This window comes from Phocoena phocoena, chromosome 6, assembly GCF_963924675.1.
Source record: "Phocoena phocoena chromosome 6, mPhoPho1.1, whole genome shotgun sequence".
Lineage (NCBI taxonomy): Eukaryota > Metazoa > Chordata > Mammalia > Artiodactyla > Phocoenidae > Phocoena > Phocoena phocoena.
In genome coordinates this window covers 107,734,846-107,761,044 of record NC_089224.1, presented here as the reverse complement: position 1 = coordinate 107,761,044, position 26,199 = coordinate 107,734,846, and the positions used below count along the sequence as shown (strand labels likewise).

Here is a 26,199-nt window from a genome sequence, read left to right as displayed (position 1 = left end):
GCCTAGTGTGGCCCAGAGCTGGGGGCTGCATGCAGGAATGGGGACTCCCCAGCTTCATTGCTCTCTCCAGCTTCAGGGTGGGGGTCCCCAGAGGAGAGATCTGGGGACCAGGCCACTCCAGCAAATATGGGGCCTTTTGTGCAAAGTAACAGAGGTGCCTCTCCCACGGGGGGTGGGATTTGAGCCCCCACAAGCCTCTATAGCTGGTTTTCTGCCTCTCGCTCTCCCTCTTCTGCAACCCCTCAGATGTGGAGAACCTGCTGACTTGAAAAGCCATGTGGCTTTGGGTGGGGACACAGGCAGGCCTGGGGTCCATCCTATGGCCTGCGTGTGCTCATCTCCGAAGAGAGGATGGATGAGTCCTTGCTTCCTGTGTGGGTGGGGTGGGGCTACTCATGGAGCGCTGGGCAGACCCCGCCTGGTTCCCTGGAATCTCCTGCTGTCACGGCCTGAAAGTGTGTTCCCCGCCTTCCGCACCCCCTTATTCACTCCACTCCAGCTACACAGACCCAAGCCCATTCAAGCCTCAGGGCCTTTGCTTATGCCGTTCCCTCCGTCTAGAAGGCCCTTCCCCTGATGCTGCTTCCTTCTGGCTTGCTCCGTTCCACGCATCCTGAAGGTTTCGCATTAAGGCCACCTCCTCAGAGAAGCCTTCCCTGATTCCAGACTGGGTCAGACACCCCCCCCCCCCCCCCCCCGCCATACGCTCCCTACTCTGTGTCATTAGCCAGTTGTGGTTAATCGTGGGTCATTTTTGTTCAACATACTTCTTTCCCACCACTGGTGCCTGTGACACCACGTCTCCTGTTCCCAGCACCCGGTAGAGCGCCCAGCGTGGAGGATGTCCCCAACAGATATTTGTGGAATGAACGAATGACCCGGGGTTCGAGTGGTGACCTGCAGCTCGGGGCAGGTTGCTGCTTCCCTGGACCTCAGCTTTTCAGTCTCTTAAATGGAAATATATAATGTGCTCTCCACCCCCCCACCCCCCACCCACCCCCCCACACTCAGTGAGAGGAGGAGCAAGGGCGAGGGCGGGCACACTGGTAACCCCTGCCCCTACCCGGCTTCCAGGGGTGCCAGAGGAGCCGGACCAGAACCTCTCCAGCCCCGAGGAGGTGTTCCACTCCGGCCACTCCCGCAACTCCAGCTACGCCAGCCAGCAGTCCAAGATCTCTGGTGAGTGCCCGCCCGGCCCCTTGCCCTTGGCCTTCCACCTTCCCCGGCCCCGGCTCCCAGTAATCAGCGTCCCCGACCGCCCCCCAGGCTACAGCACCGAGCACTCGCGCTCCTCCAGCCTCTCGGACCTGACGCACCGCCGGAACACGTCCACCAGCAGCAGCGCCTCGGGCGGCCTCAGCATAGCTGTGGAGGGTCCCGAGGGCAGCGAGCGTGAGCACCGGCCCCCCGAGAAGCCGCCGCGGCCACCCCGGCCCTCACATCTGTCGGACCGCTCGTTTCGGTAAGTCTCACCATACGTGCTCCTGGAGAGCAGACCCCGCCGGTGGCTCCCTGAGCCTCTGCTCCTCTACCTGTAACAGGGGGACAAGGGGGCCCCTGCCGCAGGGGTGTGGGCGTGGTTATTCAACCAGCTGATGCTCACAGGCGCGGCGCCCCGGCCTGGCACGCATGCTCAGTGAGCGGTTGCTGCGTGCGGTTCAGTGTCCCCTCTGTCCCCGCCTGCTCCCTTGCTCTGCAGCCTCTCAGAGGCTGGTACTTAACCTCTCAAGGCCTCCGTGGCCTCCTGTGTAAAACCAGGTCGTAGCAGCGTCCGCACGTAGGGTTTGATGTGAGGGTGAAATGAACACAGTCTGGAGCAGCTCTCACGGGAACTTGGAGCATCCTGAGTGCTGCGGGGGCTCGGCCCTGTGTCGTCGTGCCTGTTGCTGCCCTGACTGTTGTGACTGTGCCCCGCCCCGCCCCAGGAGGAAGAAGGACTCCGTGGAGAGCCACCCGACCTGGGTGGATGACACGCGGATTGACGCTGATGACATCGTGGAGAAGATCATGCAGAGCCAGGACTTCACGGACGGCAGCAATACTGAGGGTGAGCTGCCCGCGCCGGCAGGCCAGGGACGATGCCCAGGGGCTCCCTGGCGGCGCCGCTCCGCTCAGCCCCCATCCTTCCCTGTGTCCCCACAGACAGCAACCTCCGGCTGTTCGTGAGCCGCGATGGCTCCACCACCCTGAGTGGCATCCAGCTGGCCAACAGGTAGGGCTGAAGGTTCTGGGTGGGTCACGAGTGTGGCTCTGGGGCATAGTGGTGAGAGGATATGGCCTCTGCAGCCCACTGACCTAGCTTTGAATGCCAGCTCTTGTCAGTGTGACCTTGAACCAGTCACTTCTCTCTGAGCCTCAGTTTCCCCATCTGTCAAATGATGTGGACCACACCACCTTACCTGGAAACCTGGGACAAAGGCCCTGGGTTTGGTTTTGGGGGTTCTGAGGAAGCTTGGTAAGTGCCTGGCACATAGCAGGGGATTAATACATCTTTATTTTGGATTCTACTTTTCTTTCCCTTCCTCCTGGATCTGGGAACTCCTAAAAAAATGATGATGATGACTCGTTTATTTATTGAACAAATATTTATTGCACACCGGCTACACACCAGGTACTGAGCTATCCCTCGGTGCTGGGGATACGGCAGTGAGCAACACAGATTTCTGCTGCATGGCGTTCAGAGACAAGGAAGTGGTAGGATCAAACTTGGACTTGAACCCTACAGTTTTAGAGTGCCCTCTCATGATCATTCACTTACAGCATGCTTGCTGTGTGCCTGGCTCACTGAATGAATGAATGAGTGGTAGAGATTCCCACCTGCGGGGCTGTGCTGAAGCCTTTTCCCCTGGTTCCTGTGGGCCCCACCTCCAAGGGGTCTTTGCTGGGCCATGCAGGGTCTCCAGACCTGCCCTCTGGTGCTGCTCTGCTGACCCCTACTGGCTGAGGCTTGATATTGCAACTGCCATCTTTCCATGGTCGCCTCAGCTGCCCCGGGTGGGGTGGGCAAGAAGGAAACAGAGGGCACCTCCTTGGGGATTTGTGACATCCCTCTCTAGCCCCCTCTGAGGATGAGGAAGCTGAGATGCAGGACGGGAAGAACCGATCTATTTGGCAGCAAGGTCATTGCAGAGCTGTATGCTGAGCCCTGAATGTCCACAATCCCAGGGGTGGCCCTGGCCTCCCTCAGTGGGGAGAAGAGCCGATCAAGCTCCCCAACCTTCTGCTGCGCTTTTAGCAAGCCTCGTAATCCCTCTGAGCTTCAGTTTCTTCACCTGTCAAGTGGGGCTAGCTTCAGGCCCTCCCTGCCAGAGTTGTCGTGAGGATGGGCGTAGCACACCCCAGCGTGAGAGCTGCCGGTGCTCAGGAGGGCTTGGGGCATGGTCTGTGCCAGCTCTGCACTCCTACAGACTCCAATACTTAACATCTGTGTTGCCCTGGGCAAGTGATTCAACTTCTCTGAGCCTCAGTTTCTTTCTCTGCAAAATGGGGCCTGCTTGTGAAGCACTCCCAAGGGCCTGGCCCAAAGGACCTGGCGCAAAGGACCATCAAGGATGACAAGCTGACCTGTCTCTCCCCGCAGGGTCTCCTCTGGGGTCTATGAGCCAGTCGTGATTGAAAGCCATTGAGGAGCAGGCGTCCAGGCTGGAGAAGGACCCTGCCTTCACAGGCGTCCAGACCCAAGTCATTCCACAAGGGACCTTCCCCTTCGGATCACCATCTGTGCCGCATTTCATCTGTGCCTGCTCCATGCACTCCAGCCCCAAAGCATCATTCCATTGACCTCCCATCATTGCTGGGACGCTCATGGTCCGCCAGGGCCCCGGGCACCACTGTGAATATTCTCCTCTGAACCACTAGAGGGCTGGACACATGGGCCCGTGAAGCAGGTGGGCCAGACAAACGCGGCGGGGACTGCCCCTCTGGACACCCACCTGGCCCCTCGGCGAGGACATGCAGCAGCTCCTGCACATGCAAGGATGCTTGTGGCTGAGGGGCCTCTTGTTCTGTGTCCCTGCTCACTCCAGGAGCACGGGCCCAGCCAGTGGCCTTGGCAGGGCCTTGCTCCATTGTTCCCTTGCCCTTGGGGGGCCAGTCCACCCCTGGAATCCTGCCACCATGGCCCTCTGACTGCTCAGTGCTTCAGCTGTCCCTTCCCTGTGTCCCGGGGGACCTGCTGGCGGCCTCCTCCTGGGAACCAAGACCTCAAACCCCACCCACACTCCAGATTGAGACCCCACCTCCCCCTGCAACGAATGTTCTCCTGCTGCCCTGGCAGCCTGCACTTTGCACACGCTTGTCTCCAGCACAGCGCCCTGGCCCTCACCTGCCTGTGCTCTGAGCCCTTCCCAAGGATTCCTGGGCGCTGCCTGCTGTGCAGTCAGCAGCCCAGCCCTAGCAGCCCGGCTGGAACGTGGCACTGCCCCTCCCCACTCCAGTTAACTCCAGCTCAGGCCCGAGCCCCATGCTGAGAAAGGTCTGAGCGTGGACGGTGGTTCCCCTCTGCCCGGGACTGGGTCCTGAGCAGCTGGCTTCCAGTAGGAAGCCAGGGCAGGTGCCTCCCAAGCCCTTGGAGGTCAGTGGCCTGGCTGGGCTGGGCTTGGCAGGCAAAGCGCCCTTTCTCGCCCTCAGGGTCAGCTGGCCCAGGCTGGGGCCAGTGCTGGAGAGGCAGGTGGGCTGTGACTGCACTGGCCTGGAGCTGGCTTCCTGGCCAGAAAAGCCTCAGCCATCCTCTGAAAGCATCCCCTCTCTGGGTAAGGGTGAGGTGGGGTCCATTAATGGGGTTTTCCCAGCGGGGGGGCAGTCTGGCCCCGCCCCCCCTCCCTAAATCCTCTGCTCTCAGCACTTTCCCGTCCTAGTCCTCGTTACTTGCTTGAAGGTGGGTTCTGACTGCCAGCCAGTCCCTGGACAGACCCCCGCCACTCTTAAATTTCACTCATTTTGTATAAACCCAGCAGGCTGGTGTTTACTTAGCCCTATACCTTTTTCCTTTTCTTGCCTCTTTTTTTCCTCTTTTTTCCTTCTTTCCTTCCTTCCTTTCTTTTTCTTTTCGTTTTTAGAGTTCACAGTTTGGTATCTTCTCCTCCCCCAGGTGAGGGGAGGTGGTTCTGTTCTCTCCCTACCCGCTGGCTGGGTCCCAGCTGGGCTGGGGATCTGGATGGGGGCAGATGGGGGTGTCTCCTCCCCAGGCTGGGAGGGGTCCTTGCCATTCTGCCCCACTGGCAAGAATTGGAGTCTTGGTGTTGGAACCTCCTGGCGTTGGGACCAGAGCGTTTCTAGGATTTTTGTTGTTGTTGTTTTTAATTACCTAACTTTTAGAAAATGAATGTTCGAAGGTGCCTGCTGAGGCAGGACGGAGCATTTGCTCTGGCTGGAGAAGGCTCTGGTCAGCTCTGCGGGTCCCTTCCTGCCCCACAGACACCTGGCACTTTAAAAGGGAGCTGGCCGCACTGTCTCCAGTTGAAGTGACCCCCAGAAGATGGGGGAATGCTGTCCTTCCCTTCTGTATCTTCATGACCTCAGCCCAGTGAGGAGATGCATTCAGGGTGTATTTGGGGTCTGATTCAAAGTTCTGGGGCTTTAGACATAAAATAGCTGGCTTTGGTGCTGTTGGGGAGAATTCCCCAAACCAGGAACCCCAGCCCCACCCTAGGCGAGGTCTGAACTTGACAGTCACCCCAGAAGGAGACAGAGCCTGCCACACCCTCCCACGCTAGGCCCTGGGCCAGGGTAATTGGACTAACAGAATTCGGCCACAACCAAATTAATGCTGGCTGGAGCCGGAGGCCTGGAGCCCCTGGCCTCATCCCCACGTGGGAGCTCATTCTTCGGCCCTATGGTCCCCTCAAGCTCAGTGAATTCCCATTAGGTGCCCACAGCTCTGGACTTAAAATCCTATATATAGAGAGATAGAAAGAGTATATTAGAGATATTTTTGGAAAGGAATTGGTCTATGCAATGCCAGTTTGGAATCTTCTTGAAAGACAGTTTAACGTTTTTACTAGGAGATTTAAAGAAAAGAAATAAAGGTCTACAATATTTTTAGGTTTTTTTTTTGTTTTTTTTTTTTCTGGTCACCCCACAAAGTGACCACATGGCATGACCTGCCAGGACGGAGAATGTCCACGGCTTCCTCTCTTTAGGGAGGTGAGCAGGGAGATGGGGGGAGGGGAGGTCTTTTTTTTTTTTTAACACCCCTCCTTTCTAACAGAATGTTGTACCACCACCCCCTGATTCAGTGGGCTGTGTTTGTATCTCTGTCCCAGCTTCTATTGTAGAAAATAACATTGTAAAGGGAAATCAGCCTAGTGTCAGTGTCTTGGTTTGGGGGGAAAAAAATTAAATGTTGCAGTTTTTGTTTGTTATGGCATGTTGGCTTTTGTTTGTTTTACTGAGTTGAAGTCGGGGTCACAGACGGCATCAGAAGGAAGCAGGATGTATAAGGTGACATGCTGGGGGTGGGGGAGATGTCGGTGGCCAGGTTCTCAAAGTCCTGACTTAGTTATGAGAATTACCACCAGTTATTACTCCAGATTCCTGGGGAGGAAACGGATGCCCAGAAGGGCAGTTTCTTGCCAGTCTCACATCTATGAGGTGGCAGCTCTGACCTCAGAGCCCAAGTTCTAACCTCCCTAGAGTCAGGTAGCCTCTAACAGGCATGCCTGAGGACAAACAACTGTGCCTCAGTTTTCTCAGCTGCAAATGGGGTTGTGAATCAAATGAGAAAGTGGGTATACAGGCCTTCCTAGGGAGCTAGACACTGGGAGGTGCCGAGCGTTTCCCCAGCCTCTCTAAAGCCACAGGCCAGCACCGTCTCCAGGCCGGGACCACCCCTCACTCTCTGCCCCTGTCTCAGAAGAGCTGACTTAGCCAGGCTCCGGGAAAGGCAAGTCACCCTGGGCCTTTAATGAGCTCAGAGGTGGCAGGAATCCTCAGGGCTTTGGACAAGCCAGAAGGGACCAGACTACGAGGCCTTGTCCCTGCCACAGCACCGCATTGTCCCCACCCTTTCTTAGTGCTGATGCCCACTCATGGCCTTTGTAAACCCTGGAGGCTGATTCTCAGTCCCTTCCTCTGTTCTGTGCACACCTGGGGAGGGAAAAGGTGGCTCCTGGCTGAGCTCAAATTCTCCTGAGATAGAGAGGGAAGGAATTGGGCTGTAGGCTAAAAAAAGGTTGCTCCTTTGGAACACAATAATGCTTAGTGAAAAATCAGTATACAAAGTGGTAGGGGGAAAAAAGTCCCTCTCAGCTTTGTGATGGGCTTGGACGACCCAAGGAGACAGATGCTGCCAGCAGGAGCACGTCATGCCCGGTTCAGACCCGATCTCTGTGTGCCCCTGCCCCCCAAGTGAAGATAACACACGGAGAGCCTCCACACAACCCCTCAGGAGGCCTGGAGTCTCCACATGCTGTCCTCTGTAGCATTCCAGAAGTCACCAAAATTTCAAAGCTGGTTGACTGATTCAAAGCTCTTACTTGTGCCAAGCCTCACTCTGGGCACTGGGGATACAGCAGTGACCACAGATGCTAATCTCAGGGAGCTCACAGTCACGTGGGCCAGATCAACAAGTAAATCAGCTAATTAAAACGCAGTGATAAGTGTCATCCTGGAGCCACACTTGGGGCTATGGAGCGGAGGAGGGAACCCTGCCCAGCTGTGAAGGTCACTTCCCTGGCATGTGTGGCATCCCAGTGAGACCTGATGCGGGAGAAGCAGCCAGCCCCATGAGCTGTGAGGAGACAGTGTTCCGGACCTCGGAGCTGGAGGAGACATTGAAGATGACCTGGCCTCCAAGCCTAGAGAGGGGCCTACACACCGGCCCAGTCCAAAGACCTGTCTGGGCTGCGGGACACCCAGGGCCCGAGAGGCAGACGGTGAAGGAAGGGAGGGTCACCCTAGCCTCATTCATGCAGTGAAGAGAGGACACCCGAAGGGTCGCCAGGGAAGCCTGGCATGGTAACGGGGTGCCCTCTCACAGCCAGTCGAAATCCTCCCCATCCCTGGGGGCCCCAGCCAGCCCCTCCTCCCACCCCAGGCCGGTCGGTGAACTTTTTCTGCACCCTACCCTCAACAGACAAGTTAGGGCCTCGGGACCAGGAAGTAGTGCCCTCGGGTTCTGAAGTCGGCTACACCACTGACTCAGACTGTGGTCTCCTGCAAGAGCGCGCCCCTCTCTGAGCCTCATTTTCCCCATCGGAAATATGGGACTTCCGGCCACCCACCCCCATCCCGCTCTGGCTATGGGACTCTGGGACATCGAGAGACGGGCTTTTGTTCTCGGGCGAGTTCGACAGGACTGAGACCACAAATGCCATCTAGACTGGGTTCTCCCCCGCCCCCCCTCTGTCCCATTCCCTAGAGATTCGGGAACGCGGCCCACAATGCCCTTGAGAAACTACATTTCCCGATATGCAAAGGGAAGGCGGTGCCTGCCTGTCTCGGGCGACGTGGTCCTGGACCGGCCTAAGGACTACGACTCCCGGCGTGCCCCGCGGCCCAAGGCCAGAAGGGCCCGGATCCGGAACCGGATGAGGCTTGCTGCTCCAGTGCCCGCAGCGCGGGGGAAATGGTGAGCTTGGGCCCGAGTACGGGGAACGGGGGCGTCTGGGGGTGAGGTCCTGGGTCTGCTCAGGAGCTGGGACTTGAGTACTCGGATCCGGCATCGCTCTCCCGCCGGTCCGTCGTACGGGTGATAGGCCTTGGCCCGGCGCTCTCTCCCGGCCTAAAATTGACCTAGTCCTCCACGTCAGATTCGTCAGCTGAGTGAATGGGCGTAACCAGGCTGCAACGCCCCCCTTCTTTAGTGCACCTAAATGGAGCATCACTGCCTCAGTTGAGTTCTCCCTTTTCTGCAGGCCACGGGAACAGACCAGGTGGTGGGACTCGGCCTCGTCGCCGTTAGCCTGATCATCTTCACCTATTACACCGTCTGGGTGATTCTCTTGGTATGTGTGCTGCCCCGTCCTCTCTCACCTCCCATCCCTGGATCTTGAGGCCAACTCCTAACATCATTTAAGCAGCTGCAATGTGACAGGTGCCGTGCTGGGTGCTTTACCTGCACACCTCACGAAAGCTCCAGAACAGCACTATGAGGAAGATGCTAGCGGTGTCCCCCATTTTATACACGAGGAAGCGAAAGCGCAGGGGGAAGCCTCAGGCTCAAGGTGGAAAACTTAACCACTACACTGTAAAGTCCTGTCCTTGATTTGTTCTGCCTTTGATGGGAGTTCTAGTTCTTCTCGTTATCCTGCGGGCCCCTGGGCATGACAGGTGCCAGTGGATTTTGTGAGAGTTTTTAGGATTTTTCTTTTCCCTGTGGGAAAATGTCTTGGTTACTGCTTTAAAAGTGTAGTGTTTGGAAGGCAAAATCTTGCAGAACTTGGGATCCTTTGGAGAAAAATGTTGGTAAAGAAGACTTTGGAGCCCAGATTGGGAATCATTCGAGGATTCCTCAGGTACCCTTTGCCCCTGCTAAGCTGCGGGGGCCTTAGGGCAAGTCCTTTGTCTTCTGTTCCCTGCCAGGTCCCCAGCCCCAGCTTAGGGCAGGCACCAGGCAAGTGCCCAGTACACAACTATTAGATAAATGAAGGAAAGGAACAAACCAAGTCACCCCAAATGCCATCATCTTAAAGAAAAGCAAATGCAGTCTCAGTGCTTTGGTGGGGTCAGCCCCAGAGATGGAGGAGGTGGGATGTTTGGGCTTGGGGAGCTGAGCAGGGCGGGGAATGCTCACCAGAGCTCTGCCCTCAATGCCAGCCATTCATCGACAGTCAGCATGTCATCCACAAGTATTTCCTGCCCCAAGCCTATGCCGTTGCCATCCCACTGGCTGCCGGCCTCCTGCTGCTCCTGTTTGTGGGTAAGTTCCCCCAACCCTGGGCAGCGTGTCTGAGGGACCCCATGACCCTCTCCCAGCCCTGAACATGCTGCTACACTTTGTCACTGGCTGTATGTCTCCGTGAGGCTCCTTGCCCCCAACTCATCCCCTGGGGTTTCCCTGTTCATCCTTCAGGGCTTTAAGTCAGTCTTCCCGATGCCCCAGGCTCACTGGACTCTAGTGGGATGTCTCCCTTTTTCCTGCTCCCTCCACCACCGCCATCACTCTGCTCACACCTCCATCACCTCTCACCCCCTGGTCACCCCGGTTCAAGATCCCTGCACCTGTCTGTCTCCCAGGGTCTAGTCCTTAAGGGGCAAGGACTGTTGCTTTATCATTGCTGTTTACTCAGCCCCCGGCACAAGCTGTGGCACTGAGTTGGTGCTCAAGAAAGTGGTTTGGATGCATCAACAATCAGATGTCTGGATGATGGGATGGGTGGATGATGGATGCTGAGTGGGTCAGTGTGTAGGTAGGTGGGTAGGTGGTTGACTCGGTGAGTAGACGGATAGTTGAGTGGATCTTATTCCCTGTAGAATTGGAGGCACTAAACTCAGCAAATTGCCTGTAGTAGGCACCCGGCTGATGTTTTTTGAATGAATGGGTGGATGTGTGGCTTGATGAACAACTGGGGAGATGACCAGGTGGCCTGGAGTGTGGTTGGGTAGGTGCTTGGCCCCCTGTGTGGGTCACTCTCCCATGCTGTGTCCTGCTCTGGCCTCCCAGCAACCCTGCGCTTTCTTTCTTGACCTTTCTGGTCTGTGTATTCCAGGCGTGTTCATCACCTACGTGATGCTGAAGAATCAGAAGGTGACCAAAAAGGCTCAGTGAAGGCCCAGCACGGATGAGGCTGCCGGCGCCTTCTCTGCTTCTTCTCCAGGGCAGACCAAGGGTGGGGGCCCAGAGGACCCATCCAGGCACTGAGGGCCCCTCAAGCCTGGCTACCCTGCAGACACCCTTGTGGGATGGAGCTGCTCAGGACTCACCCCTGACTGACCAGAGCCCCTGCTCACCCTTCCAGAAGCCAGGAGGGAGGAGTCCCTGGAAGTCTCGCTCTCACCCTCTTCAGGTTCAGGGCCTGGAAAACGCCGGTCCTCCCCACCTCACTTTTCAGACTCCCTGTCGCTTTTTCCTCTGGCTTCTACACTCTTGCCTCAGTTTCCTTCATGTCACATGCTGTTGCTGGACTTGGCAGGTTCTGGGGCGTCACGAGACCTCTCCCCCCATGTCCTGCTCCTCCACAAAGGAAGCTTTCCCGGGTCTGACATACCCCAGACCCCACAGGGATTTCTGGACCTGGAAAGCCTAGGGGGAGGCCTGACAGGCCCCAGAGCCCATTAGGGTGGCCACACGGGGGGCCCCTGGATTGACCGCTTCTCACGGAGGCCCAGCCCCCCAGCCTCAGTGCTGGCCTGTTGGGGAGAGCTGAACAATAAACGGTGGTGGTGTGTTTGTCTCAGTGCCGTCCCTGACCAGGGGGCTGGGCCGCTCAGGGGCTGGAGAGGGGCTGGGCGCGGCCTCTGCGTTGGTCTCGGGTCGGGAGACCCTGGTGTGTGCAGTTGGTGCCTCAGATGCCTCCTGGATCATCTGTGTGCTGGACACAGGATAAAGCAGGGACCGGGACCGGGACTGATGCGGGTCTGGCCTGGTGCAGCTGATGGCTGGGGGGTCTGTGGGGGCACGGCAATCTGCCAGACACCACATCAGCCTCTACCAGGTCTCCCCCGTGCCAGCCTAGACAGCTGGCACTGGTATTTTACGGACCCTCAGGCTAGTCCCCGAAAAGCCAAGCCTGTCATCTGTCTCTTGTACCCCGCAGCCCAACTTAGCGTGGCTCTGAGCAGAGGGCTGTTATGAGCCAGAGCAGGGCTGGTTCCACTGTGTTCAGGTTAACCGGCACAGGCCCCAGCCTTAGTCCCTGGCATCCCACCATGCCCCACTGGGCAGCCAGCTCTCCCATTCACAGTGTGAGCCTCCACCCCTCACACCTTGGACATTCATTTTTCCTCCGTTAGCAAAGGTGTCCCCCTCATCAGAGAAGAGAGACCAACTGCAGGCGCACCTGCCCTGTCCTTACCTGTCTCTCTCTCCATCTTCCAGTCCAGGCAGAGCTGCCCACCTGGACTCTGGGTCCTGTCCTCTCCCACTGCTATAGCAGGAGCCTCCTGTCTGATGATCCCTCTCAAGGGAACAGCCTCTGCCTTTCAACAAGGTCCCCCAGTGTTAAATGAACATGTTACGGGCTCCGTTTAAGGGACCCTCCATCAACCCAGTAATTCCCTCCGGGTCTCTCCCGCACTTTCCCCTCCACAGCCAAACTTCCCAAAAGGGTATCCACACCTGCTTCCTGCATTTCCTCACCCCTGCTGTGCGTGGCAGCATTCCAGGTGGGCTGCACTCACCACCCGTGATGTGCAGTCTTTAAATCCAAAGCACATTTCCTTGACCCCTCTGCTACATTTGGCCGGTGACCTCCCCCCGGGACACCCTCAGACGCTGGATGACCCGTTCTCCTACTTTATGCTCTCTCTGGCACTCATGCTCCTCTGCCCTGAGAGGGTGGGTTCCTCGGGACTTATCACAGGCTGTTTCACCCCACACTCTTCTGGGTGACCTCATCCTTACCCAGGCTCACCTCTAGCCCAGCTTTCTTCTGAGCCCCAAAGTACTGCACGTGCACCAGCTGCCCACCTGAGATCCCCATCGGCTGTTGTAGTGACACCTCAAATCCATCCTGTCATGATCTGAATTCTCAGACTTACCCAGTCTCCCCCCGCACAAATCTGGCTCTCCCGTCGTGCCCTGCCTTAGCATCATCATCCTGTATCCCTGACCCACAGCCAGAAGCCTGGCAGACATCACTGACCTTGGCTTTCCTCTTCCACCCCCCGATCCACATGACCCCAAATCCTGTCAATTCTCCCCTTACCCCGTCACCTTCCAGATACAAAGCCACTGTCCCCTGCCCTAAATCACCAAAGGCTTCCTCACTGCGCTCCCCTGCCCACAATGGCCCGCTCCAATCTGACTGCACTACAACCAGTGGCCTTTTGAAAACATCTGAGCATCTTTTCTTTTTTTAATTTTTAGCCGCACCACGCTGCAGGCGGGATCTTATTTCCCCAACCAGGGATCGAACACGCACCCCCTGCAGTGGAAGTGCAGACTCTTAACCACTGGACTGCCAGGGAAGTCCCTGAGCTTTTTTTTTTTTCTTTTTCTGAGAATCTTTCTCACACACTTACAATGCTTCTCTGGGTTCCTGTCCCCCTCCCTCCCATGGCCGGCCGACAAGAGCCTGCATGCTTGCTTGAGCTCTCCTCACTCCAGTCACACTGGCCTTTCATTTCCTGGGACTCACTGAGGTTCTCTGCACATCCTACTCACATTGGTTCAGCATGTACTTCTCAAACACTGGTTTGTGCAAGGTACTGAGCCAGGGAAGGAGCCTGGCCTGGTTCCTGCCCTCCTGGCACTCCCACTCTGGGTGGGGGAGGGGAGATATAATAAAATAAATGAACAAGACAGTCTCTGACAGTGTTAAGTGTGATGAAAAATAAAGCGATGTGATCATGACCGAAGGGAGGGGACACTTAGAGTCGGGCAAGGTGATGAATAAAGCAAATCAAGTGGAGGGTGGAGGTGGGGGAGGATTTCAGGCAGAGGGAACAGCACCTGCAAAAGCCCGGAGGTGTGAGTTCGGTGGCCAAGGGCCAGCCGGGAGCCCCTGTGACCGTGTGCTGGGTGCAGGGACAGTGATTTGAGATGGGGCCGGAGAGTGGGCGGATGGGCCTGGGGCCACGCCGAGATGTTTGGACTTTGTTCCAGTGCCGTGGGAAGCCACTGGAGGCTTAGAGCGCGCGAGTGACATCATGCGATTTATGCTTTTAAAGGCTCACGCTGGCAGCTGTGTTCCTCTCTCTCACTCACCACTAAAATCCGCTTCCCCCCCCACGCCACCCCGGCCTACACTGCTCCCGGCCCATAGTGAATGTTCAAAATAAGTGTTGAATGAATGCACGCCCCTGACTTCCTGTGTGACCTGGAGGTAGTCACTTCTCTCTCTGGACCTTAGTTTCCTCACCCGAAATACGGTCGGTGGGAATTTCACGCCAGGGTGTGTGGGCGGGACTGGATTTAGGTTACCCGCCTCCCCGAGCGCCCCGAGACCTGAGTCTCCCACCCCAGGAAGGGAATGTGGGTCTTCCCCCGGTGGGGACCTTAACCAACGCGCGGCGGCCCTGCCCAGCCCTGGACCGCGGTCCGAAGGGTGCTGCAGCCCCAGGGGCGGGACCCGCAGGCGACCCCCAGCGCCCCGGCTCGGATTGGGTGCAGCCGTGACCTGCACCACTCGATTGGTCGATCCAGAAGCAGGGGCGGGGCCTAGCTCCTGCAGCGGGGCGGCCCGGCAGCTGGGGACGCGGCCAGAGCCCGGGGAAGCTGCTGCGGGGGCGATGGCCGCGCCGAGCCCGGGGCCCCACGAGGTAGGTGCAGACCCGAGAGAGGACAGGAAAGGAAAGGGTTGGAGGGCAGGGGCAGGACCTCCCCTCCCCGTGCAGGGCGAACACACCCCCATCTAAGCCCTGAAGGGGTCCTGCACTGGGCGGGACTGGGACACGCCCCACATGGGGCCGCAGGTCTGAAGCGGGGAGTCCGGCGGGTATCCCCCGAGAACTTCCTCAGTTTCCTCATCGGGAAAATGGAGACAATGATAAAAGCTTCTCCTTCATAGGGCTGTTAGGAGGTCAAGCTCTCAGACAGTGCTGGGCACATGGTGGGCGCCCAATGCGAAGGGGTCAGCAGCTATGATCTCAGCTTCGTGCTGACCCTCCGCGCTGGCCTGGAGGAACTCGGCATAGACGAGTGGAATAGATGACTGAATCACTGACATCACAGCTCCTACTATAAGGAGTTCCTGTGCAGGATGCTCAAACTCAACAGTAACAACAGTTAATACCTGCCACGAAGGAGTTATTATAGTTCTCATTTTACAGAGGAGAAAATGAGGTGCAGAAAGGTTAGGTGATCTACCTAAGCTAGTGAGAGGTTGCAGAACAAATGCTCTGCCTACTGATAATAAACATCACTATTGTGGGTGCTGACTGCATGCCAGGTACTGTCCCCTCACAACACCCAGTGAGGTGGGTACCAGCCTTATCTGCATTTTACAACTGAGGAAACTGAGGCAGAGAGGGATGAGGGGTGAGCTGACAAGCAGTGGATGTGGGACTCAGACCAGGGTCTCTCACCTGTGGGATGCTTGCTGCCTCAGGCTCATTGCTTCTGGTGCCTCCCACCCCAGGTCCTGACCCCCTCCCCAGAGGCTGGACACAGAGCTGCCACCTCGAGCTCTGGCCGCCGTGGCCTCCTCTGGCGTCTACGACACAAGCAGTCTCGCTTAGGCCTGTTTGAGATTGGCCCAGGGCATGAGCTGCACCAGCTGACGTGTATGATGCAGGCAGGGCTGTGGGCTGCCACTCAAGTGTCCATGGACCACCCGCCCACGGTGAGTGGCCAGTCTGTCCCATACACCTCCACAGCACCGACAGCAAGACCAGGCTGATGCCCTGTCCTGCTAATACTGCAGGGCTGGGGAACAGAGCGGGCTAGATAGAAGGAGAGGAAGGCAGGGGCTTGGTGCAGGGAGGGAGGGACATTCTGAGGTGGGGGCTGAGGCCAGGAAGCCAGAAAGCCCAGGGTGTGTGGGGAGTGCGAGAAAGCCCCTGACCCGGGTGGTTGATGTGTGATCTAGGTGGGTCTCTGCCTCTCTTTGGGCTTCAGTGTCACCTCTGTATAATGGATGGGAGGGATTGTACTCCTTGGTCTCTGAGGCCCTCCCGGTTCTGCCAGGGTGTGTGGTTAAGGGACCCTGCCCCCACCCCACCAGCCCAGCCCATCCTCCCCGGAGCTTAGGCTGGGGCCAGGCTGGCTCAGCAGAAAGGGTCGTCCACTGCAAGCTCAGCAGCTGGACGGCCCGGGTGAGCATGTATGTTGTTTGTGTGTGTGCATACATGTGCACAGTGTGACCACATCCTGTGAGCCAGGTCCTAGCACAGGACCTGGAGGTCCAGGGAGAGAGTAGGAGTCCTCTAAATCTCATCACCTGCTGAAAATCTTCCATGGCTCCCCAATACTCAGCCTGGCCTCACGGTCCTGCTGGCTCAACCCCAAGGGCCAACTGTCCAGCCTCCTCCCCAGTCCATCCTGACTCGCTTCAGTCACTCAGGCTCTCCTTCCCTTCCTGGTGGCCACCACTGCTGTTCCCGCTCCTGTGAGCACCCTGCTCCTCCTCTCCACTGCCCTTAAGATTTCAGCTTAGGGGGCACCTCCTCCAGGAAGCTTTCTCTGATCCTGCTTCTCCCAGGCTGAGTCAGACAGTCCTAGGCTTCTAGGCCATCCCCTTTGACTGGGAGGGCATCTGGCGACACTTTGGCCAACGTGTGTCTGGGCACATGCGTCAGGCTCTAGCTCAGAGACTGGTGCTGGGGACCCAGCAGTGAATGAGACACACCTAGGACCTGCCTTGGGTTACTCTCCTCCTCCCTCCAGCTCTGGGAGGGCTGGCAGTCTATCTGCCCAACTCAGGCACACCCAGAGTGGTCCCCACTGGCTGGAGGAGAGGAACGGGGGTGAGGCTAGGTACAGGATGCTTGGAGACCCTGGGCTGGCACTGGGGGGTTGAGACTTGCCCTGAGCCCCTCTGCTCCTTGCTACAGGGGCTGCCCACGGAGGAGGATTTCTCCGAGGTCCTGACCCAGGTTCACGAGGTAGAAAGCCCGAGTGCTGCATGGGAGGGGGTGTGTCCTGCTCCTCTCCTCAGTTTCCCCATCTGTGCAGTGGGAATGACGGCTTGCCCCGGGGCTTTGCAGGAGGGGTGTGCTTACCCTGACCCTCCCGCGCCAGAGCCAACTGCACACACCTGAGCCCCAGGGACACTCTCGGGGCTGCTCTTCCTTTCCGCAGGGCTTCGAGCTGGGCACCCTGGCTGGCCCCGCCTTCGCCCGACTGCGGCGCTCCCTAGGGCTGGCAGAGGAGGACTATCAGGCTGCGCTGGGTCCCGGCGGCCCCTACCTGCAGTTCCTCAGCACCTCCAAGAGCAAGGCCAGCTTTTTCCTGTCGTGAGCTGGTGGCTGGGGTGGGGAAAGGGTGCGAGAGGTGTCCGGGGCGGAGGGGGGCTCTTGAGGAGAGAGACAGCATGGCCAGGTCAGGGTGGGTCAGGGCCGGATAGCGGTCAGATGGAGGAGGAGAGACTGGGGGCGAGGGCAGGAGGCGAGAGGGGCGGTGCGGACGCGGCTCCTGCCCCACCTGGTCAGTGACCTCTCCGTCCCGCCCCCCAGCCACGACCAGCGCTTCTTCCTGAAGACCCTGCGGCGCCGGGAGGTGCGGGCGCTGCTCGCCCACCTGCCCCGCTACGTGCAGCACCTGCAGCGGCACCCACACTCGCTGCTTGCGCGGCTGCTGGGTATGACCGGCCAGGGACCCGGGACTGCGGGACGAGGGGAGGGGTGAAGAGAGAGAGCGAGAAGGGGAGGAGGTCAGGGAGTGGGCGGTTCCAGGACGGGGGGCGTAGGGTACCTGAGCCCGAGCAGGGTGGAGGGGACTGGACAGGAGGCGGGGCCGGCTGGGGTCAGAGTTCAGTGGGGGGGCGGGTCCTAGACAGCAACGTAGGAGGGCGGGGGTCTGTGGGCGGGGCCAAGACCTCGGGCGGGGCCCAAAGGGGGCGGGGTTGGGATTGAATAGTCCCGAGAGGAGGGTATATGGGCAGGGCTAGGCCTGGGGGACACGGCATCTTTGGGGCTAAATTTAGAAGCGGGTCGACTTGGGACACCACCCCAAGCTGGGGAAGGGGTCTGGGGGCGTGGCCTGGAGGCTCGGGATGCGGCGGATCGCGAGAAGGAGGCATGGCCTGGAACTGGGGCAGGATGCACCCGGCGTTGCCGAGTTTGGGGCCTCTCTACCTGACGCTCTCTCCCTTTCCAGGAGTGCACAGTCTGCGGGTGGCCCGGGGAAAGAAGGTGGGTGAGGCTGAGGTGAGGGGGCCGGGCCGGATGGGGCGGCTGGAGGGTGAGATCCTGTCCTCCCTCACTCCCTACCCCCGTCTCCAGAAATACTTCATCATCATGCAGAGCGTCTTCTATCCCACCAGCCGCATCTCCGAGAGGTGAGTCGGCCTCCCCGCCCCACCCAGAATGTGCCACCTGAAGCACCCACACTCACTAGACAGACAGCGAAACTGAGGCGCAGGGAGGAGAAGGGACGTTACCAAGATCTCCTGACGGGTCGGAGACAGTGATTCCCAGGACCAGCATCTCCTGAGCACTCAGTATGCCATGGGCGCTGTGTTGAGACATATACATTCATCATTTTCCTTATTCCCAGAACAACTCTTGAGGGGTAGCTGTCCTTATCATCCCCATTTTGTCGATGAGAAACTGAGGAGGGGAAAGCCACACAGCTACTAGATGAGGAGCAGGGATTCAAACTGGCCTCTGATTGCAGGTGGCCCTCTGAGCCTCCTAGCCCTGCCTCTGCCTGCGAGCTCCACGCTGATGCTCTCCCAGGGCGCGGACTTCACTCATGCCCTCTGTTGCTGCGTCTAGGGTTGGGCCCCTCTGTCTGGGATACCCCAGGGATGACAAGGTGCCAAGAGGCAGTTACAGGCAGGAGTAAAGTCTGGACTGGACGTTCAAGGGCCTGAGTTGGAATCCCTGCTCTGCCCTTTACTCACTGTGTGGTCTTGGGCAAATTAAAAACAAAACAAAACAAAACAAAAAACCTCTCTGAGGCTTTTTCTTCATCTCTAACACGGAGACAGTAACGGACTGGGGTTGTGCTGAGAATCTGGACGGTCACCCAGTGGAAGCTCTTGTTTCTTATTACCGCGTGAGTTCCCTGTATGTCTCAAGTCTGTATAAGGTTGAATTCTGTCTCCCGCACCCCTCACTTCCCAGGTATGACATCAAGGGCTGCGAGGTGAGCCGCTGGGTGGAGCCCGCCCCTGAGGGCAGCCCCCTTGTCCTGGTGCTGAAAGACCTCAACTTTCAGGGCAAGACCATCAACCTGGGTGAGCCACGGGGGCGGTCACTACCTGCTCTTCCTCCATTTAGGGTGAAGTTAGAAGGGTGTCCCTGGCACTGCTCTCTGCCTGAGTCTTTTTTTTTTTTTTTTTGCGGTACGCGGGCCTCTCACTTTTGTGGCCTCTCCCGCTGCGGAGCACAGGCTCCGGATGCGCAGGCTCAGCGGCCACGGCTCACGGGCCCAGCCGCTCCGCGGCATGTGGGATCTTCCCGGACCGGGGCTCTAACCCGTGTCCCCTGCATCGGCAGGCAGACTCTCAACCACTGCGCCACCAGGGAAGCCCCCCTGCCTGAGTCTTTAAGAGCCTAGATTCTGGAGTCAGGCAGAGAATCCTAACTCCACAGCTTTCTAGCTAGGTGACCAAGGCAAATTACAGATGAGTTCCCTCATCTGTGAAATGGGACAGTAATGACATCTGCCCTTCTAGGGCAGATGTGTGTGGAGCCCTCAGAAACTTGCCTGGCACACAACGAGCACTCAGGTGGGGGCACTGATGCTCCGGCAGGGCCCCAGCGGAGCTGGCTACTCCGCCAGATGGAACTGGACACCGCCTTCCTCCGGGAGCTCAACGTGCTGGATTACAGCCTCCTGATGGCCTTTCAGCGTCTCCATGAGGATGAGCAGGGCCCAAGCAGTGGCCTCATGTTCCGCACAGCCAGGTGGGCCCCCCAGAGGCAACAGCAAGAATGAGGTGATGAGAACATGGAAAAGACAGTGTAGTGGGGGAACAGCACAGGCAAAGGCTCGAAGACTGAAAAGTGCAGTGTTTGTGTGTATGTGTGTACGTGTGTGTGTGTGTGTGTGTGTGTGTGTGTGTGTGTGTGTGTAACGTAGAGGGCTGGAGAAGCCTGGCCGGCAGGGGTGGCAGGCACAGATGGATCTCAGCAGAAGAAACACCAGGTGAAATCCAGTTGAGCTTTTGAAGAATCTGCCCATTTTCCAGAAGGAGATGTGGAGCCATTGAAGGTTTCAGACCTATTTAATTTTTGCCTTAGAAAGAGCCCTTGCCCCTTAACTCGGTCATTTCACTTTGAGGACCCCGAAGTCATCACCACTGGCACCATCACCTTGTTGCCTCCTCTTGCATGCAGCCAATCTTTGCATGCTGACTATGAGCCTCATTGAGAGGATGGGCTCATTCCCATTTTAGAGATGTGGAAACTGAGCCTCAGAGAGAGGAAGTGAAGTTGTAGAATGACTTTTGAGGATTCATGTTAGTACTTGGTTAGTGACTTGCATTTCAGTCCTCCAAGGCCCACATCTGTGGTTGAACCGAATTACTCAGGGTTTAAGACAGGCACTTCAAGGAAATAAGTTCATTGATCCAGTGGGTGGACAAGTGAAAAATGATGTCCACTCACTAGCCCCCATCCCCACCCCTTGGAGGAAGACCTTGGGATGGGTGAGTCTTGGGCACAACCCAAGGTAATGGCTTGGTGGGCACATCCTGACCAGATGGTGGAATGCCTGCCATGGGGCACAGAATTCACCAAGTCTGCCCATCCAACCTAGGTCAGCTTCTCCCTTGCCCTCTACCCCCAGATAGTGCTCATATTACAGCCGTCATTCAGCAGGTAAACCCAAGTGTGCATACGACGGTTGTTTTTCCATGCTGCCTGGTAAAAGGTCACAGCTACAGCCCCACCACCACCCAGTTCCCAGCCCCTCATTCAGAACCCACCACACCCAGGTTAACCCTGGCACTGCAGAGAGTACCAGCGCTCTGTTGGGCTCCCAGACCACTCGGTTCTGATTGGTTGGTGCTTGGGTGGGACTTTCTTTGATTGGTTTCTTTCCCCCAAGACCTGGGCAGGGAAGGGATAAAGCCCTCAGCGACCCCGCCCTGCGACCCCCACTCCCAAACTCCCACCATCACAAGAGGACGACGTTAGGGGACTGAGCCTGCTTCTGGTTGGGATTGGGGGCCCAGCCAGAGGCACCTTCTGATTTGGAATACAATTTGAGGCAAAAAGACACACCATCTGCAAACTTGGGTTGGACTTTGTCTGCAAGGTTTCAACTCTGCCACCCTGAAACTCCAGGGTTGGATAACCCCAAACAGCAGTTGAGGAAGTACCCAAATATGGGACTTACCCAAAACGATGTGGCACGTAAGTGCAGAGCCAGAGTCTGTGTGACCCAAATGCTCTAGACCAGCGCTACCCAGTAGAAATTTAATGCGGGCCACACATGTAGTTTTAAATTTTCTAGTAGCCTCATTTTTAAAAGTAAAAAAGAAATAGGTAAAAATAATTTTAATAACGTATTTCACTTACTTCGTACATCCAAACTTTTATCATTTCATCATCTAATCAATATAAACATTTATGAGATACTTTACATTCTTTTTCTCACACTGCTTTGGAAATCCAGTATGTGTTTTATACCTACTGCTCATCTCATTTGGGACTGGCCGCATTTAAGTGCTCAGGGCCACATATGGCTGGCTGCTGGCTGCATAATGGACAGCTCAGCTTCAGACCGTCAACTGCCCTTTACTCAGCCGCCCAGTTTATCTGACATCACAGGTCCGGGCACACGGGAGGTGTGGGAATGACCCAGGGGCAGCATGGCCATGCTGACAGGGTCCATTGGCTGGGGCTCCCTGGAGGAGGTGGTAACCTCACCCTCCTGTCTGCCCCCAGGTCTATGAGAGGGGTACAGAGCCTGGAGGAGCCGGAAGCCCAGAACCGCCGGCTGCTGCCCGACACCCCCAACGCCCTACACATCCTGGACGGGCCAGAGCAACGCTATTTCCTGGGCCTCGTGGACCTCGCCACAGTCTACGGGCTCCGCAAGCGGCTGGAGCACCTGTGGAAGACGCTGCGCTACCCAGGCCGGACCTTCTCCACCGTCAGCCCAACTCGCTACGCCCGTCGCCTCTGCCAGTGGGTGGAGGCGCACACCGAGTGACCGGAGCCCAGCCGCGCTCTCCCCACCTGGACAATGGTCGCCCACTGGGGACGCGGGTTCCAGCTTGGCCCGGGCAGAGGGTCGGGCTCTCCTCGCCTGTTGTTCCTCCTATTGGCCTCCAGAGGGCAGCATCCCCTAATTAATATTATGAACTCATTTTGCTGGGGATGCTGTGCCTGGCATTGTATCAGGGACTCCCTTACATTAGCTCATTTAATCCTCAAAAAAAAAAAAATGCTATTATTCTTTTTTTTTACAGACCATGAAATGAAGGCTCAGGGGGTGAAGGGACGGAGCTAGATCATTCAGCAATAAATGCTGGAACCAGGACACAACTATGACTTTTGGACTCAGGAGCCTGTATTCTTACTCACCAGCTCCCACAGCCCTGTCCTCATTGGGGAAGCGGGGAGGCTGAAGCCACCAAGCCCAGCCCCCTTGTCGTCCAGATGGGGAAACTGAGGCCCAAAGACTTTAAGGGGCTTAGTACGGGTAAGTGGCAAGGCCAGCCCAAGAACCCGGGCCTCCCAACCCCCTGCCCTGGCTCAAGCAGGGCCCACTGGCCTCCCTCTGGGGTGGCCCCCCTCACTCCTGCTCTTCTAGGATGCAGGTGGGAGGAGGTGGGGGAGTGGGGGGGCTTCAGCTCTGGGAAACATTAGACTGCGGTCCACTATGGATCTTGAGTAAGCTCTGCCCTCCTCTGGGAGTCACTTTTATCATCTGTGAAATGCGAGCAGGGGTTGGTGGTCAGATGGAGGGACCTGGACACACAGACATGACTGGGAACAGAGAAGAAAATTGCCTGCATAGCCTGTGATCTTTCCTTCTCCCTCCTCCAGGAAACTCCAACTCTGCCTTTGGCCCCAGTCCAATCCGACCATGCCCAAGTGGCCCTTTCCTCTAGAGCTTCTCTGGGGCCTGGCTGTGTGATCAGGACAAGGTGCTAAACCTCTCTGTGCCTCAGTGGTCTAATCGTTAAAATGGAAACATTTAACTCATTAAATATTTATCGAGCACCTGCTATGTGATAGGCCCTCTGCTGGGAAATGGGGACGTGGGGTGGAGCAAGATGCATAGATTCCACCGCCACAGAACTCACAGTCGGTTGAGGGGGGGGACAGTGACAAAAGCAACCTGTGTGACAAAACCTTGCGAAGGAACGTGGGGCTGTGGAGCTCAGGGAAGGAGCCTCTACCTAATTATTTGATGGGTGGGTGTGCTCTAACCCCTTCACTGAGACCAGAAGAATCAGCTGCAGCTCTGGGAGGGTCCCAAGCCAAGGACACAGCAAAGACCTGGAGTAAGAGACAGCCTGGCACTAGAGAGAAAAACATGACACTGTGGTTGGAGTTTGGGGCTGGGGGGACAGTGTGGTGGTGTAGGGGGCTTTGTGGGCCCATGACTGATCCCTGGACTGGATGACTCCAGACCTTGGGAAATTCACTCACCCACCACTGCCATTCCATTGGCCTTGAGAGAAAAGGAGGAAAAATGGCTGGTGGGGGAAGGGAGAGGAAAGGGAAATCTTATGCTGCAGGGCTGGAGTGCGGGTTCCTGGGATATATATACACATATATAATTGACCTCACCCCTAGCTGCCTGGGTGAGTCTGGGTGATTACTCTACCTTTCTGAGCTGGCACAAGCCACAGAGCATTTCTTGTTCTGGCTCAGCAGGAAGCTGAGACATAGAGTGCATTAAGGTCATCACTAAGGAGGTGGGTGGGTCGTGGAGACTCTGGTGGGAGGGCAGCACAGCAGGAAACTGGGGTTTGGCCCTACATTTCCCTGGGATCTGGATCCAACAGGGCTGAGTCAGGGCCTGAGCCCTACGCTCATAGATGGGGATAGCTCAGCCTCTACCCACTTTGGGTCTCTGGCAATGGGCTGAGGCAGGGCCTGCGGCTGGAAAGGAAGTGGCTTGTCCAAGGTCTCACGAGGCCCAGGACTCCTGGCTCTTCTAACTGGCTCATTCAACAGACATTATCTAGCACTGAGTGTGTGCCAGGCACTGTGCCGGTGTTGGAAATGCCCTAAGAACATGACTGGCCTGACCGCCCGCGTGGAGCTTAGAAGCTGGTGGGCAGATGGACCATAAACAAGAAAACCAGTTAATACACTGCATGATTTCAGAGTGTGACAAGTACTATGAAAAACATAAATCAGGTTGGGACAACAGGGATGGTGGTGCCGTGTTGGATAGAAAAGTTGGCAAGGGCCTTTCTGAGGTGATATTTGAGCTGAATGACAAGAAAGAGCTGGCCATCTGAATAGAGAAGTCCAGGTAGAGGATATAGCAAGTGCAAAAGTCCTGAGGTAGGAACGAGCTCAATGCAACTGGAGATTGGAACGGTGGCCAGGGTGGGTGGACAGTGATTAAGAAGGAAGCAGGAGGGCCTCCTTATTCTATGAAGAGTTAGGAGAGGACTTTTGCCAAAACCAAATTGAAGAGCTTCATCTGAGGCTGTGGGACTCCCCAGTGTCAGTTCCACTGTGGATGTATGACCCTCATCTACTCTGGGAGCCCAGGACATTTGGGCATGTCTGGGCTTGTCAAGACAGGAACTTGACCATGTCTCCATGCGGCCTTAGCAAGGAAGGATTTGCCTCTCTGGGGAAGGAATCATCACCAGCCATTGTGGATGATCAATGAATCCATAGGGAACATCTCATCATTTTCCGCTGGGGGATGGGGTCACGGAGAGAGACTGAACTGAGGTGTGCCCAGGCTGGAGTGGGGGATACAAGGAAGGCTTGTGCTCAACGGAGGCCCCGGGGGCAGGGCTGCTTCAACAGAGCCCCCAACAGGATGGGGAGAGGCATGGGGGCCTAGATCACCGGCTTGGGGGAATTTGGCTTTGCATATGGAGTGCTAGCCCTGGAAAGCTGCTGATCTGGGTGCAGATACCCAACACAGATACCCTGCTGTTGTGCCCACACCGGAACCTCTTAGAAAAGGAAAATGGAGTTTGAAATGGGACCAGAGCTGGAGCCCAGGCTGGTTTCCAGGCCAGGGCCCTGCAGAAGGGGGTGCATGTGGTAAGATGAGCTTTCTTTCAATGCTCATAAAGCATTTTGTAAAAAAGAAAGACAGTTTAGATGGGAAGTATGCTCTCCACTTTACCCCAGGCCCGCCTCTCCCAATTGCCTCCTATTTGCCCCTTCAATCCTATCTGGCCCCGGAAAGCACTTGACTTTGAATCCCCGAGGGACCCCAGGTGAGCCTTCGAATGCGACACCTTTCAGCACCTGCAGGGGCCCTACACTGAGTTGGCTTCGAATTGGAGGACACTTTGAGAAGGGGGGTGTTATAGTGTGACTTCTTTTGTACCATGATTCTTCCTCATCTTGTGTGAAACTCATAGGATTTAACCTCAGTAATTCGAGATGGAGTCACAGTGGCCAATGTGAACTTCCATATTAGCTGTTGTGAACTGTCCAGTACAGGAGTGCAAGTGTCTGAGTGTCATAAATTAATAGTGTTGCTTTAGGGACTTCCCTGGCGGTCCGGTGGTTAAGATTCTGCACTTCCACTGCAGGGGGCATGGCTTCCATCCCTGGTTGGGAACTAAGATCCCACATGCCGCCTGGCGTAGCCAAAAAAAAAAAAAAAGTAACAGTGTTTATTTATTTGGCTGCACTGGGTCTTAGTTTTGGCACGTGGGATCTTCGTTGCCACGTGCAGTGGCATGCAGGATCTAGTTCCTTGACCAGGGATGAAACCCGGGGTCCCTGCATTGGGAGCGTGGAGTATTAACCACTGGACCACCAGGGAAGTCCCAGTAGTTTTGCTTTAGACAAGGAATTTGTTTGGTTCCTCAGGAAGACTCTACTGGCACAGAGACTGATAGAGACAAGATTCTTTGGGGCATAAGTGTTACACCCTACAGGCAGATCCTTTAAAATGAGACCACAAGACTGAGCAACTTGAAGGCTCTTTGCTGGAGGACTCCACGCTGCTGAGAGCTGTTCCAGACGGATGCTCTGTTGGAGCAGAAGGCGACTTCCCACTCCCATTTGTCATGAGATTCTGGTTCAGCTGGACCAAAGCCTGCTGCTCTCTCGTGCTGAGACGTGACCTTCCCAGTCTTCTCCTTGGAGTTGTTTGTTACCCCCTTTTCTATTTTTCCCACTAACCTGTGCTGTGTGACTCATGAATTGAATACTGATTATGGTTTTTGGTTTTTTTAATGTTTATTTATTTATTTGCTGTATCAGGTCTTAGTTGCAGTGCGCGGTTTCTGGAGTACCCAGGCTCATTAGTTGCGGCACAGGCTTAGTTGTCCTGCAGCATGTGGGATCTCAGTTCCCTGACCAGGGATCGAACCGGCA

At 56.6% G+C, this 26,199-nt stretch overlaps 3 protein-coding genes across 3 annotated transcripts in view; all 3 read left to right on the top strand.

Moving 5' to 3' along the window:
• Nucleotides 1-4,197, top strand: part of EEIG1 (estrogen-induced osteoclastogenesis regulator 1) — a 33,897-nt gene extending 29,700 nt beyond the window's left edge. Inside the window, exons 7-11 of the mRNA XM_065879437.1 lie at nt 1,075-1,179; nt 1,267-1,462; nt 1,926-2,047; nt 2,143-2,212; nt 3,581-4,197. Of these exons, the coding sequence (XP_065735509.1) occupies nt 1,075-1,179; nt 1,267-1,462; nt 1,926-2,047; nt 2,143-2,212; nt 3,581-3,626 (539 nt within the window). The 3' untranslated portion in view covers nt 3,627-4,197. The remainder of the gene's footprint in view (nt 1-1,074; nt 1,180-1,266; nt 1,463-1,925; nt 2,048-2,142; nt 2,213-3,580) is intronic.
• A 4,184-nt stretch (nt 4,198-8,381) lies between these two features.
• On the top strand, nt 8,382-10,708 carry DPM2 (dolichyl-phosphate mannosyltransferase subunit 2, regulatory). The gene is made up of 4 exons (XM_065879956.1): nt 8,382-8,546; nt 8,856-8,945; nt 9,757-9,859; nt 10,650-10,708. The coding sequence occupies exons 1-4, from the start codon at nt 8,382-8,384 to the stop codon at nt 10,706-10,708; spliced, it is 417 nt and encodes a 138-aa protein (XP_065736028.1).
• Nucleotides 10,709-14,278: 3,570 nt separating this feature from the next.
• Nucleotides 14,279-22,198, top strand: PIP5KL1 (phosphatidylinositol-4-phosphate 5-kinase like 1). The gene is made up of 10 exons (XM_065879407.1): nt 14,279-14,361; nt 15,180-15,383; nt 16,594-16,644; nt 16,841-16,995; nt 17,215-17,339; nt 17,858-17,892; nt 17,983-18,038; nt 18,829-18,941; nt 19,461-19,614; nt 21,601-22,198. The coding sequence occupies exons 1-10, from the start codon at nt 14,332-14,334 to the stop codon at nt 21,866-21,868; spliced, it is 1,191 nt and encodes a 396-aa protein (XP_065735479.1). The 5' UTR covers nt 14,279-14,331; the 3' UTR covers nt 21,869-22,198.
• Nucleotides 22,199-26,199: the final 4,001 nt, after the last annotated feature.